The 15,456-nt window shown below is 44.0% G+C and overlaps 1 protein-coding gene across 1 annotated transcript in view; it reads left to right on the top strand.

The window, feature by feature from the left end:
• Nucleotides 1–249: 249 nt before the first annotated feature.
• The window catches only part of TRABD2A (TraB domain containing 2A), an 88,178-nt gene continuing 72,971 nt past the window's right edge, over nucleotides 250–15,456 (top strand). Inside the window, exon 1 of the mRNA XM_084832171.1 lies at nucleotides 250–658. Within this exon, the coding sequence (XP_084688297.1) occupies nucleotides 335–658 (324 nt within the window). The 5' untranslated portion in view covers nucleotides 250–334. The remainder of the gene's footprint in view (nucleotides 659–15,456) is intronic.

The following is a 15,456-nucleotide window of genomic DNA, read 5'->3' as shown; positions in this document are numbered from 1 at the left end:
CAGGGGTTGGTTGGGGGGGGGCGGCGGCGGGGGGAGAGAGAGAGTTTAGGGTTAGGCACCTCCCGCGTCCAATCCCACCGAGCGTGTGACTTCGTGCCTCCTCCATCCAGGGGCTGCTGCCGGAATTGCAAAGCCCTCCACCGCTCGGCGCTAGAACAAGTTTTGCAAGGGGGAAGGCGAGAGCTTGAGGGAGGGATCGGTCCCTTTGGGGAGTGCCCCCCGCCGCCGCCAACAACCCCACACCCACCCGCAGCATGGCGACCCCCCCGCCTCGCAGCCTGGCACAGGGAGCCTTTAAGGGGAGGGGGCAGCGCCTGGAAGGCTTGGCGAGCGGATGATTTGGGATTGGGCCGCTAGGGTAGCTGCTGAAGGCATACCAGAAGAAAAACACACCGTAGTCTCTTTTTGTGTTTTGTTTTTAAAAAGCAGCTCCTCAAAACTTTTTCCGCAGTTTTTGCAGAGTGACGGAGATTCCACCAACCCCCCGCGTCTCTCCTACTCCCCCCCTCTCCCCATCCGTGCTCCGGGTGTGGAGTTAAGTAGGATGGTGGTGCACAGCGCCGGGGCTTGCTTGCTGCTGAACTACCTTCTCCTCCTGCTGGCGGGAGCGAAGCAGAGCCGAGATCCTGCTGCAACGAGCTGCGAGCTCCACAGGAAAGTAAGTTCACTCCCCGGGGGAGGCGAGGGCAGTCCGAAATGGCCTGGGGTGGTGGGAAGGGGGGCGAGAACCGCTGCGAGTTTGTCTTACAAACTTTGGCCGGGGGGGGGGGGGAGGGATAGTCAAAAGAGGCGACTGGGGACTTTGCTGATGAGTAACCGTTGTGAGCTGAAATTAGGGACGCCTCCTGAACTCTATGCCTTTGTAGTAGCGCGCACAACCCCCCCCCCCCAGGTTCAGGAGCAGCGTTTGCAAAAATTGATGACGATGATAATGATAATCGTCATCATGATCTGAGCTGTGATCCTCGCTCCTCCAGAGTCGTATTCATCCTTTGCACCCTTAATAGAAAGTGTTTTAAATTGAGCCTTATGGCACGCTGGCTGGCTTGTCAGAGGGAATGCTGCTGGAGATGGAAAAAGTGTGGACTGCAAGAGAGGCGCTTCCTCGGCCCGTCCTTGCAAACGAGCAGCGCGATCCGAAGCGTGTCCTACGCGGCGGAAGCGAGTAGCCCTATTGAATGCAGGGGGAGTGGCTGGGTAAAATCCAACATAAGCCCTCCTTCGAGTAAACCCATTAAATAAATTACTGGCTTAAGCCCCATTTCAGTGGGTCTACTCTAAATAGGATTGACGTTGGATTTTACCCGCTGCCTTCTAAATTGTCTTGTGGCATAAACTCTAATGGACCCATTGGGCATAAGCGTTTGTGGACCACAGCCTTAGAAGTACTAGGGCAGAGGCTTTGGCTCACGGAAGATTCCGCGACAATCAAAGCCCGACCAACTGCAGACTTGCCCGGGAGGAAGCCCCCACTGATCACAGCAGGACTGACTGCTCTCTGAGCACGCGTGGGGATTAGGCGGCCCATCTGTGAGTCTTTCAGGTGCGCCTCGCACGCTTTGGTTGCTCGTGCTTAAGCACGCCACGCTAACTCGTCTGCTTCTCTAGAATCTGACCTTAGTCGGTATATTTAGGATTGCAGTAGCCTAGGTTTACTTTCTCGCAAGTCCTTGGGCTTAAGCTCCGTTAAACTTGCTTCTGAGTATACGCTGAGTAGGTTGCACCAGACCCACGATCTCGTTTCATGCAAAGTCTGTGTTGGACGGTAGAAGGGGCAGACACCTTTCCAGAGGCTGAGAAAGAAAACCTGGCGTGATGGAGGTGGCATAGGTGGTTGACGGGCTGTCTTCTTAAAAAAAAGGGAGAGGCCACAGGCCGGGGTGCAAATTAGTCCTTGATGGGATTTAGAGTGCCTTTAATGAGATCCAGCGGGGAGAGGAGATAAGGTTCAGTGGAGGTGCCAGCCTGCTGTTTGTTTGGGTCGGCCTCTTTTTAGCTTTGTTTACTTTTAACACTTCTCACTCATTTGCCAATCTCTCCAGCCTCCCGCCAAGATGGGAGGCAGGCAGGAGATTCCTGCATTCCAAAGGCACTTCATCAACGCTTCATTTGTTCTGTTTGTTTTATCTCCTGTACCTATTAAGAGAGACGTTTGCTCTCCATGCCTTAAGAATGGCTGGATTTAACCGCACTAAAGTCTTCCTTCCCTGGCTTCCTTCCCCTCTCAAAATTTACCAGCAGACTCCTGAGAGATCTTAACTATGCAGAATCAAGATTCTAGGTAAAGTGACTTGTCGGACTCTTCTCAAACAAAACAAAAATTATAAAAGAGATCAATTGTTTCAGTTGTGCACTGTTAGAATAGACAGAAAACTGCCTTTACGTAGGATTGGAAAGACCAAGCTGTTCTGTGGATTACTTCTATAAACCATTCCCTAAAAATACTAATTGAGCCCTACATATTAAGTCAGTTTGGGACGTACTATGGAAATTCTTTTAAAATGAACAGTGGATACCTGAATCCTATCCATGTTGCCTCTTAAGTGCCCTTCTGTATCCAATGGGGCTTACTCCTGAGTATCATTGGACTTGGTGGAACTTCCTTCAGAGTATGCATGTATATGATCAGGCTGTTTGCCTGCCTTTAAGATGCATTTGTGTGGCATGACAAGTTTTATTCCAAGACCCAGAATATATTGCCTATAGCAAAGAGTGCTCCTTGAACAGCTTTGAGCAAGAACTGCAGGTGGAAGTATTTTTGATGAACACCACAGTCCTACACACACTTACTTGGAAGTCAGTACTATTGAAATGCTTACTTCCAAGTAAACATGCACAGAATCAGGATGCACACCAGTTTCACACAATTAACGTTTGTTTGTTGGAGCTAATAAGCTACAAAGAATGGCTGCAAATCTTGCACATACCTCAGTTTCTCGGGTTCCATTCAAATCAGTGAGAGAAACCCAACTGTGCAATTTATTCATGCATAAATCACACTGAGTTCACTGGGACTTACTCCCAGGAAAGCTTGTGCAGGATTGCAACAGGATTCTCACTGAAATCAAGTGGACTTAAGCTAGTCACAAGTTCTATTCCATGACACTTTGTTGTTACAAAATCTTGCTTAATTGTATCCAGTGGGTTCAATATATACTCAATTCTAAGCATGCAGCAAATTCTGGTGCTATTCAAGCCCGCTGATGCTTCAGATAGATGTGCATTCTCCTGATGACCTCAGTATGCAGGTAGGTTTGTATGCAGGAGATGATTCTTCATATTACCTGGTCCCAAACAGTTTAGGCCTTTAAACAGCATCTTGACTTGGACCCAGGAACAAATTGGGAACCAGTGCAAATGATAAAGCACCGGTGAAACATGGTCATATGATATGCCTGGGCTCCTGTCTGCAGGTGTGCTGCTGCATGTTGCACCAACTACAGTTTTTGGACACTGTTCAAGGGCAGCCGTACACATAGGAAGGTACTACAGTCTAATCTGGAAGTAACCAAGGTATATGTAACTATGGCAAGATCAGCCTTTTCCAAAAAAAGGCCACAGTTGATGAACCAGTGGAAGCTGTGCAAAAGTACCTGTCTAGGAGCAAACCTAGGTCCAGTACCACTCCCAAATGGCCAAGTCCTTCAGGAGCATACTGATGACACTGCACCTGTAGCTCTGGATGACCTCTCCCAGTGGTTTCATGTAGATGTTGAATAAGATGGGGGAAAAGATGGACCTTTGCTGGAACCCACAAAGCCAGAGGCCATGGGGATGAGCAGAAGTCCTCTACTACCACCTTCTGAGACCTGCCATCCAGGAATGATTGGAACTACCATAAAATGATGCCTGTAGGCCCCATCCGCTCCATGTGTCTTAGAAGTATAATGGTTGATAGTATCTCCGTTTAAACCATAACTAAGTAACTATGGTCGATAGTATCAAAAGTGTTTGAGAGGTCCGGATGTACTCCTCCCGTCTAGTCCCCAGCGTATGTAACCCACTAGGGTGACCAAAGTTGTTTCTGTTTCCAAACCAGGCTGAAAACGATATAGCTAATCAGTGGTATCCAGAAATGCTGTGGTTGCAAGTCCATCGCATGCTCCCAGTACTTTCCCTAGGAATGGTATATTTCTGACTGCTCAATGGTTAGTGAAATCAATAGCATCTAGTGAAGTTTTCTTTAGGAAGGGCCTTGTCATAGCCTCTTTCAAGACTGAAGAACATTTAATGCAGCAAGGTGCTAATAACCTCTGCACCCAGTATATCAAGCCTGCTGTTTTACCAGCCTGGATGGGCATGAATCAAATATATATCTGGTAGGTCTCACTTCAAGAATCCTGTCTGCATCCTTGGGCTGAGCAAACTGAAAAGTATCCATCAAAACTTTACAAAATAGCATTATCAACTTAGATGAGTAAATACACATTGATTTATTTTTTTCTATTTTTAATAGGTATTAGCTAGCTTAAAACTTTAATATGTTTTAGTTGTTTAAATTATTTATTGTTTTACGCTGTTTAAATTGATTTTACCTGTATGCTGCCCTGAGAGCCTAATGATATAGGGTGGGATACAAATGTTTTAAATAAATAAATAAATCCTATCACCTTATTCAATCCAAATATCTCCAGTACTGTTTTCCCATGTTTTGAGTGTGGGTGTTAGAACCCTGTTTGTACTTGTGAACCCTCTACAAACAGAGTATAAAGTTTTGGGTGTAGCTGCCATTGGACAAGTACCTGATCCTTGGTGTGCATTGAGTCTGGTAGCCTGACCTCTGGACTCTACTTTGCCAGATGCAGTCATATTTTATTATAGATGCCAGAACTTCAAAGGGGATATAAATTATCAAAGAAAAAGGGCTCAGAACCAGCATCAACCTTATCCATCTCATGAATGGGTCTTAAAAATGCCTAACTTTGGCTGGATTGTGCCCCTTTATTATTTGTTTCTTTGCTGCAAATTGCTTCTGCAATTACATTGTGTAGATTCCATAGTTTGAAAACCAAGTTTCCCTATTGATAATGAATAAATCAGACTTATTTTTTGGTAGTGGGACTTGATTTCAGTTGGAGGGATTTATATACGTATTTAACTTTGCCACTGAAAGGAAGGGACTTTCTTTGACAAAGTGCTTAACTTTGACTGGGATTGTGCCCAAGGTTTGCAGGGAGCAGTTTGTGGTGAGACCTTGCATTCTGTCCATCTACATATATGGCTTTGAAACACCCTTTAATTTCCCAGAGCAATTTCCTAGAGCAAAGGTTCCCAATGACAGCCAGAAAGTGAAATGTGTTAATGGGGGCTCATTATCTCCTTATTACTTGGCCATTTAAATGTGTGACCAACTGTACCTTTTCTTAGTGTTAATCTACTTCCTCCACATTGCCATGTTGATGGGAGAGGAGCTGCTCCTTACCTGTCAGGTTCATTCACCATGCATATAGCAGTACCACCAGGTTAGTGTGAGAAGCATTGTTAATGCAGTGCATCCTTCCCTATCCCCATGCCCTCCAGATGCTTTGGAATGCAACTACCATCAGTCCCAGCCAGCAGGGCTGTGGCTTGGGATTATGGGAATTGTAGTCCAAAACATCTGGAGGGCACCAGGCTGGGGAATGCTAATACAGCGTATATTTGCGTATTATTTATCCTGCCCTTAGAGTGGCATACATGATTTCCCCTCCTCTGTTTTATGCTCACAACAACCTTGTGCAGTAGGTTAGGCCGAGAGTGAGAGTGACTGTCACCAGTGGGCTTGATGGCTGAGTGCTGTTTGAACCTAACACCCTGGCTCTCCCTCTTCTCTTCCTTCCCTTTATCTTCTACTACGTCAAAATGTAAACTGCTTAGGGCAGGGACCTAGCTTTTTTTGTTGCTGTGTAACGTACTGGATTCATTGATGGCGACATCGGCATCATCAACGACATCAAATAATATGTAGTTGAATGGCTATGCTGATCTGCAAACGTTGTCATTTTTTTCCTCTGCAGTACGTATTTGTTTTCTGTGCCCAGTTCCGTGCCCACAGTAAATGTTGCAAAGTGATGACTATGAATGTATTGATAAAACTAACTTCCAAAATCATATGTTCCTTAAAAAAAAGTGTTGCCCTCTAATTATCTGTCCTTCTTTCAAATATAAGTTCTCAAAACTATATTTTTGCAGTGGCTGGAAGAGACCCAGTTTATCAGATTAGGGCTAATTAGCGTTTGATAAGAGTGTGTGTGTGTGTGTGTGTGTGTGTATATATATATATATATATATATATGAATGAAACCACCCTTGGTCAATTGACTGGTCAAATATTGAATAGGCATTTAGAACAGGAGCAGAGGGAATTACGCTAATTACAGAAACTATCATTCCAAAGCCCTGGCTCTCACAGAAGGTTTGTTTGTTTATTTATTTGTTTATTTATTTATTTCATTTCTATACCGCCCAATAGCCAAAGCTCTCTGGGTGGTTCACAAAAATTAAAACCAAACAACACACAATAAAACAATTTAAAATATATAGAACATTAAAACCACAATATACATAGTATACATAGTATACTGACAGATCTGTGGAGGCCTCTCTGCCCACTGAAAATGCAATAGTCTGGGGTCCCTCCCTTTGAACAGCCCCCATAGTTGCACCTTTTAACAGCCTTTTCAGCAGCAATTCACAGGGGGTGGTATAATATTATTATTAATAATAATAATAATAATAATAATTCCTAGACACCTTTCTCAGAAAAGATGCAGGTAGGTTTGTATCTTACAACAAAAAGTTGAAGCATACACATATTTAAAACAGTTTAAAATAGCAAAAACAATTAAAAATGGAATACCACAACCCAATGAAACAACTAAATTAAGAAGCCTGTTCTGCTTCATTGACTACGCTAAAGCCTTTGATTGTGTGGATCACAACAAACTGTGGCAAATTCTTAAAGTGATGGGAGTACCAGACCACCTTACCTGTCACTTGAGAAACCTGTACGAGGGTCAAGAAGCAACAGTAAGAACCAGACATGGAACAACCGAGTGGTTCAAAATTGGGAAAGGAGTACGACAAGGCTGCATATTGTCACCCTGCTTATTTAACTTATATGCAGAGTACATCATGAGAAACGCCAGGTTGGATGAATCACAGGTCGGAATTAAGATTGCCGGGAGAATTATCAACAACCTCCGATACGCAGACAATACCACCCTAATGGCAGAAAGCGAAGAGGATCTCAAGAGCCTCTTGTTGAGGGTGAAAGAGGAGAGTGCAAAAGCTGGTTTGAAACTCCACATTAAAAAAACTAAGATCATGGCATCTGGCCCCATCACTTCCTGGCATATAGAAGGGGAAGAAATGGAAGCAGTGACAGATTTTACTTTCTTGGGCTCCAAGATCACCGCAGACGGTGACTGTAGCCATGAAATTAAAAGACGCTTGCTCCTTGGGAGGAAAGCTATGGCCAACCTAGACAGCATAGTAAGAAGCAGAGACATCACCTTGCCGACAAAGGTCCGTCTAATCAAAGCTATGGTTTTCCCAGTAGTAATGTATGGCTGTGAGAGCTGGACTATAAGGAAGGCTGAGCGCCAAAGAATTGATGCTTTCGAACTGTGGTGCTGGAGAAGACTTACGAGTCCCCTGGACTGCAAGGAGGTCAAATCGGTCAATCCTAAAGGAAATCAACCCTGAGTGCTCATTGGAAGGACAGATCCTGAAGCTGAAGCTGAAATATTTTAGCCACCTAATGCGAAGAGAAAACTCTCTGGAAAAGACCCTGATGCTGGGAAAGACTGAAGGCAAAAGGAGAAGGGGACGACAGAGGATGAGATGGCTAGATAGCATCACGGATGCAATGAATATGAACTTGAGCACACTCCGGGAGAGAGCCCAGGACAGGAAGGCCTGGCGTGCTATGGTCCATGGGGTCACGAAGAGTCGGACACGACTGAACAACAACAACAACAAAATGCTGTCAAATGCCTCGGAGTAGAAGAAAGTCTTAATGTGGCGTTAGAATGATAACAGTGTTGCTGCCAGGCAGACCTCAGTGGGGAGAGTGTTACAAATCAAGGGGCCACCACCAAGAAGGCCCTCTCCCTTGTTGCCACCTTCCGAGCATCCCTTGGAGGGGGACCTCAGATATTGATCATAGTGTATGGGTAAGTTAATATCAGGAGAGGCACTACATCATGTATTGCAGTCCTGAGCCATAGAAGGCTTTATAGATTAAAACCAGCACCTTCAGCTTGGAGACATACAGGCAGCCAGGGCCAGAATTGGTGTTATATGCTCAATTTTTCTGGTCCCCGCTGTCAGTCTGATGTTTTTTATCCATGCCAAAAGCAAGGAAGTCTTGTGACACCTTAAAGACTAACAAATTTATGATGACACAACCTTCCATAGACCACTGTCCTCTTCTGTCAGATACATGGAATGTCATTCTGAGGCATACACACATGCGCACACACACAGGGTGCTTCCATGTGAGTCTTTTATCATGCCATCGCCCTGCCTTACTCACAGAATTTTACATCAGGGACATATGTCCAGACAGCTTCTACTCATAACCTTCCCATGTTTTTCCACCGCTTCCTCCCTCTTTTTTTCTTTCCATAGAAAATCTGCTATGGAAAAAAAGATGAAATAGCTGCATCTTCTGTTTGGGGAGCTCTAGGAACTCCCCATCTGGAATCCCCCATGGTGTGCATGGCCAGGTGTGTGGGGGGAAGAAAAAAATCTTAGAAGTAAGGTTAAAGGGAAACGAAGAAGGGGCCAGGCAGCTTTTTCCAGCCCTTTGGCAATGGTTGCCTGCTCAGAGAAGACTGCAGTTACATTACCTGGGCAGTAGGTGAAGCTAGATATTGTGGCTTAGCTGGAAGAGAACAAGGCAGAACAAGCTTTCTGGGGAGAGTTTATTTTATTTTATTTATCTCTGGGTGGTTTACAACAATTAAAACCATAAAATACAGCATGATAAAACATAATATAAATGTTTCAAAGTTTAAAACTATAGTATAAAATCAAAAATGAAAAATAAAAACCAAAATAAAGTATAGCAGAAGTGCAAAGTTTTAAAATACAGTAACATATTTAAAAACAGAAACTGAAATATTAAAATGGCTGGGAAAATAAAGTCTTCATCTAGTGCCGAAAAGACTACAGTAGGTACCAAATGAGCATCTCTGGGGAGTTCATTCCACAACCATGGTGCCACAACAGGAAAGGACCTCTTCTAAGTAGCCACCCACCTCACTTCCTTTGGTGGGAGCTCCCAGAGAAGGACCTCTGAAGATGATCTAAGGTCCAGGCAGGCATATATAGGAGGAGGAGATGTTCCTTCAGGTAACCTGGCCTAAGCCACTTAGGGCTTTGAATGTTAACACCAGCACTTTGAATCAGGCATAATATGATCACATTGGCCAGTTTCCATTAACAATCTATTGCCCTATTGGACTAGCTGAAGTTTCTGGACTGTTTTCAAAGGTAGCCCCATGTATAATGCATTGCATTAATCCAGACGAGTAATCTAGATGAGTTGCGGGTCAGGGGGAGCTGGCTTCTAAATGAAAGGTTTGCATGTGTGACCATAACTGCTATAGGACAGAATGGACCCAACCTCCTGCCATTGTTAGCAAGCAATTCTCAGGTATAATAATAATCAATGATTTCCTTTTTCTTTCTTTTGAATAAAAAAAAAAATCGGTTCAAGTTCAGACCAGTCAGTTCCATGCTTTACATTTTGAACCAAATGTACAAAGGAAACAGGAGTTTAAATGTGTAAAATACATGCCACCATAGTGCCATAAATTCCAAATGGCACATGTGTTTTTAGATGGCCGGGTTTCCCTGCTCTACACATGCAAATGTTCCCATGTGTTTATGTGCTTAGCCACTTAATGTGCATCTCCCATTCATAATTGATGGTGCTGTGTTTGTGTGTTGCCATTTAAGCGTAGGTACTTCTTGAATCAAAGTTCAAAATGTAAAGTGCAAGCGTACTGGGCTTTTATGGTTTGCTCTGCTGGACAGCAGCAGTTTGCTTATTTTCCAAGGGTGAACTTGCCTCCTGATCAGCATATTTTCTGGTGTGACCTGGGGACTTGCATATCATGAAATCAGAAACTGATTCAGGAATGCCCCCACTCTCCCCTTTGCCAAACCAGGCCTGTTCTTCTGATGTGTAAAAGTATCTTGAAATGGTGTTCTGTGAATACTTCCTATGTAGCAGTAGCTCTGTAGAAAGAAGTTGGCCCTGTAGCAGGGTTGATTTGATTTAAATCATGATTTAAATTGCTTCACTGAAAGACTCAATTTTAATGTTTTAAATTGCAGTTTAAATCACTAGTGAGGAAGATTCCATTTACTTATCAGTTTTAGTAGAATTACATTATTGTTTAATATAACCTTAGTACATATTCAGAGATGTAGGTTTCATTAGACGGTAGGAACACAGTGGAGACACATGCAGCAGAAGTTTCCTCAGGAGTCAGGACTGCATGAATATGTTGTGTTCAGTTTTGGTTTCACTTTCTGTTCCCCTCCCCTATCCCTTGCATTTCTATCCAGACTCCTCCTCCTCGTTCAGATCTACTCCATCTCCCCAAATTCTCTACTCATTGACCTTCTCTATCTTTGCGCTTAGAGAGAGGCAAGGCTGAGAGAGAGAGAGAGAGAGAGAGAGAGAGAGAACTTCTGTACACCACCTGCTGTACAGCATAGGACTGGTCAGGTTATCTCCCATCTCCATAAACCGCTGTCAACATATTCATAGAATACAATTAGAAGTTGTATAATTAGTATTCATGATGATATCTTTGACCTGGGCTCTTTTTTTTTAACAAATTGTTCTAAGAAAATTTCAAAATCTGATTAAAAAAAAATCTGATTTAAATTTTAAAAATCCATTAAAAAAAATCATTGATTTTTATCAACCCTATCCTGTGGTCTGATTGAAGGGAAATTCCCACACACTCCGCTCTTCTTTTTCCAGTGTGGCTTGTCTTGCTCTTTTTGGTGTCCTGTATTATCAACACATTTTGATCCACACATTTTGGCCATTAGGTATAAGCATGTTCTAGTTTCAGACTTTTCTACTAATGTCCTTGGACCTGTGTGGACCTCTGAGACTGCATCTCAGCATTTTATCTGTTGTAGAAGTACTTTCTGACTTAATGTTCTCGGGTTACAGGAGCAGTGTAGTTTTCCCTTCCCTACAGCTTCATACTACATGGCTTCAATAACTTATTGTGTCCAAGGTATAATGTGAGAAGAGCGAATGATGTGGTTACGTCCCACACTGCTCTGAAGGCGATGGGGTAGGAAGTGATGGGGGAGCAGCAGCCGCCAATACCGCTCCCATTACATATGAATATGCCCTGAATGACTGGAATCCAAGCTACTTTATATGCTAGGTAATACTGGTATGCAGTTTTGTTATATTGTTGCTCTAATGCTTTCCATTAAACAGTTTTCAAACAGTTTTGGAAGATGAAAGCAATGGGAGATTACAAGGTGTGTTGCATTCAAATTTGGCATGGTCAAATTGAGACCAGCTGTGAGGACAGATTGCTGCTCCTCAAATATTTCTGTCAACCTACAACACAGGATATGGCCATTAAGAAGTAGGAAGTATTTCTTTTTGGAATGGAATGTTACTTCCTGTTTTGGCCCAATAAACACTCCTTTCTTGGAAGGAAGGCAAGAAAAAGCTGGTATTGAACTCTTTGGCTGCCTTTTAAGACAGCTTGTGTTGAAGTTTGTATCTATTTTTAATGTTTTAAAAATAAATTATTAGAGAGCCAGCCAAAATACCTTTCCCCCTCATAGGAATGAACACCTCTCTGCTGCCAAAGGCCACATAATAATCCACTCAAAACCTCCATGAGAATGCAACTAAAATGAGGGAGAGCTGTTTGTAGCATGTTCTGTTCATTTCAATAGGCCTTGCTCTTGAAATCCCAATGAATTGTGTCCAAATTCATCCTCCAAGCAGAGTACCTGAGTTAAGGAGATAATCCTAGGACTTCTTCACACATCAGATGTTTAGAAGCAACTTAAAACTAGTGTAACTGTGGTCAATGGGTATTTAATGTATCATACTAGTACACTTGTCAAAGAGCCAGGATTAGCTCCCTGTTGTGTACGCTCTATGACAACCTTCCCCAACTTGATGCCCTCCAGATGTGTTGGACTGCAACTCCTGTAATTCCCAGCCAGTGTGGCCACTGGTTGGGAATTATGGGAGTTACAATCCAACACATCTGGAGGGCACCAAGTTGGAGAAGGCGGTTCTGTAGCAACTCTGGTTTCCTGCTGTGAAATGTATGAAACATCACTTACTGTTAGAGGCAATGGAGAAGCTTTTAGGGCGCAATCCTATGGGATACACCCTGGGTACTTGTAAGCCTCTGAACTTGGGGGCTTACGAGTATCCATGGCAAAGCGGGAGGTGCCTTGTGCCTCCCACTCTGCATTTTAGCTTGATGGGTGGTTTTGTCCATCTAGCGGAGGCTTTATGGAGGGGGAGGGAAGATAGGAGGCTGGTGACAGCTGGGTATACTTCACAGCCCCACAGCCCCACCTCCTTCCCTCCCTGCCCCTGGGAATGCCCCCTTTCACCCCCCACAAGCTCACATATGTGAGCTAGTAGCAGCAGCCAGCACCGTTGTTTCTGCACTGGCTGCGAGGGGGAGGCTGTGGGGAGCGCTGTTTCCTGGCTCCAAGCTCAGAGCCCTGTCTCTGAGCTTGGAGCCACAAACTGAAATATCCAGTGTGCCCTAGACAATGTCTAGGGGCCGTAGGATTGCTCTCTTATTTACTTATTTTTGCATTTGTGATTTTTAAAATTGGTTTCTAGGAGTTTTATGCATTCGGTCTTAAATACGTCATAAGCCACTTCAAGCTACAGAAGAGGTTGAGTTCATATAAAGTAAATTCACTGTGAATTGGGAAACTGGGCCAGTGAAGCCTTGCATGTTAAGTTTCCCAAACGTTACTGGCTGACCTGTGTTGGTTTGGTGGGATATACATTGACTGTAACACAGAGAGAAACATCCAGCCCTCTTCTTCGACACAAATCTTTCCTTCTCTGTTAAGAAGAGCCGTGTTGGATCAGTTATACATTGCAGCCTTCGGTTTTTTAAAACTGACCATAAGAGTTTTACTTACTCTGAAAATGTACGAGTGTTTACTAGAATGTTTAATTTCCCCCTGGATTTGGTTATACTTCTTATAGGAGAAGTCTTGTGTGGCGCAGAGTGGTGGGCAGCAGTATTGCAACTGAAACTCCCCATGACCTGAGTTCGATCCCAGCAGAAGCTGGGTCCCGGGTAGTCGGCTCAGGTCAATTCAGCCTTCCATCCTTCCGAGGTTGGTAAAATGAGTACCCAGCTTGCTGGGGGAAAGGTAGTCACGACTGGGGAAGGCAATGGCAAACCACCCCGCTATAGTCTGCCATGAAAACGGCAGTGAAAGCGGCGTCCCTCTAGGAGTCAGCAGTGACTTGGTGCTTGCACAGGAGGAACCTTTCCTTATAGGAGAGCTGTAACTCGGACACATTCAGCAGCACTTACAGTCTGGACAGATGGCTCTGGGTGCAATAGGAAAATGGCAGTGTGCCATCATTCTGTTTTTATATGTGTACGTGATGTGTGTATACAGTAGATTCGAGATGAAGCTGTTCCCCACTCAGATGTGTAACAGTAGACCGGGGAGAGGGCTGAAGACCTCTAAAAGCCTTGGACATTTCCCCCAAAGTCAAAAATAGGGGCAGGTGCCAAAAAAAGGGGGAGGGGGGATTGTCCAGAAAAGAGAGTCTGTCCCTGGCAAATTGAAACAGTTGGCACCTATTGGAGCGCTGACTTCCTCTGTATCTTGTTGCCATATCTGTGGTGGTAATCCTGATCTGGGCTGCATCGTTTCAGACTGCAGGTGGGGCTTACATGATGGAATGTCCCTCCATACAAAAAACTAAGTGCATCCCTGCATATAGAAGACTAGGGTGTCAAGGAGAAAGCTAGGCTAGAACCATTCTTTCTGATATACTAGTCTTCTATATGCAGAGATTTAATTTTTTTGTATGGAGGAACCTTCTGTCATGTGAGATCCCACCTACAGTTTGAAGTGGTACAGCCCAGATGCAGATTTACTACAGCAGAAAGAACTAGGCCTGTGCATAAGAGGGTAATTGTGCCTAGAAAATTTGGATAGGAACCAGGCTTAGTTAGTTGAACTTAAGATCCTGTTGAAACCATAGTCCCATTAATTTCAATAGGAATGAAATTCAACTAACGTAGTCTGGATCCAATCCGTTATTCATAGATGCTATTATTGAAACAATTCCCTCTAGTTTGTAACTCTGTGGTGGCAAGTAAACTAGCTTACCATTTTTTGTGTGTCTCAAGGATAGAATTATAACTCAAGAAGAAGGTAGGCCACCACAGATGTTATGCAGCCACACTATCAATTTATTATAATACAGCGTATGGACTGCCAGTTCAGAAGCTTAACCCAGCACATTGGGCCTGTTCACATGTAACAACAGCCCATGAGTTAAATAAATAAATAAAATAAAATAAAATAAACCATGGGCTGTTGGGGACGAGTGGGAGAGAGCAGGCATGCTGCCTGCAGTGTGCCCGCTGCTTCCACTTAATCAACAGCCTATGATCGGCTCCTCTCTTGGTTGTTAAGTGTGACATCTGAACCTGGACAGATGGTTTTTTTAGGTGCTAAACAAACCATGGGTTAGCCACTCTGGGCCAGAGGTCATTTTCAGCAACCTACAAAGGAGTTGATTGTGGGTTGTTGAGTAAAAGCAGAAGTGGTGGGTGTGCGGGAGGTAGCATGTTCGTCTCTTACACTTCTGTATAACAACCCATAGATTGTTTAAACCGTGGGTTGTCATTACGTGCAAACCAGGTCATGCGAACCAGCCAGAACTCTAAAGGGGATGTGCAAGGTGCTGAGCCCATTTTGGAGATAAGGTTCAGCACTTTGGATAGGTCCTTTAGAGTTCTGGCTGGTTCTGACTGAAACCCAGAATGGAGTTACAGCCTCACCAAAATCAGAGCCACCAGCCTCCACTGCCTGGAGTTGCTTCTCAGCCGCTTGTTCCTCAGGTCCCATTTTATGCCTGCAGTAGGGAGAGTGGAAATCTTGTTGATTTGCCTTACAAGTATACAAAAATGTTCAAGGATATGCACCTAAACACTGTGCTTGGCTTTAATTTTCCTCCTATTGCACAACCACTTCTCCCATTTATGATAGGGTTTTAGAAAAGGCAACGATGAGGGAAGAGTAAATGCTTTTGCTTACCTTAACTGTTAATTTCTGCAATCTTTTAAAACTCATGTGTAGCCAGTCACTGTGATGTAAGCTGACCTCCCCCTGCCCAGCCACAAAATTTGGTTTTAAATTTGCAGTGTAGGGTGTCCTGACAGCCACCACCAATGCCCTGCA

Source organism: Heloderma suspectum, chromosome 2, assembly GCF_057233095.1.
Source record: "Heloderma suspectum isolate Gila_16-S chromosome 2, 16-S_ref, whole genome shotgun sequence".
Taxonomy (NCBI): Eukaryota; Metazoa; Chordata; class Lepidosauria; order Squamata; family Helodermatidae; genus Heloderma; species Heloderma suspectum.
Note: the sequence above shows the minus strand (reverse complement) of the source record. Positions and strands in the feature narration are given on the sequence as shown.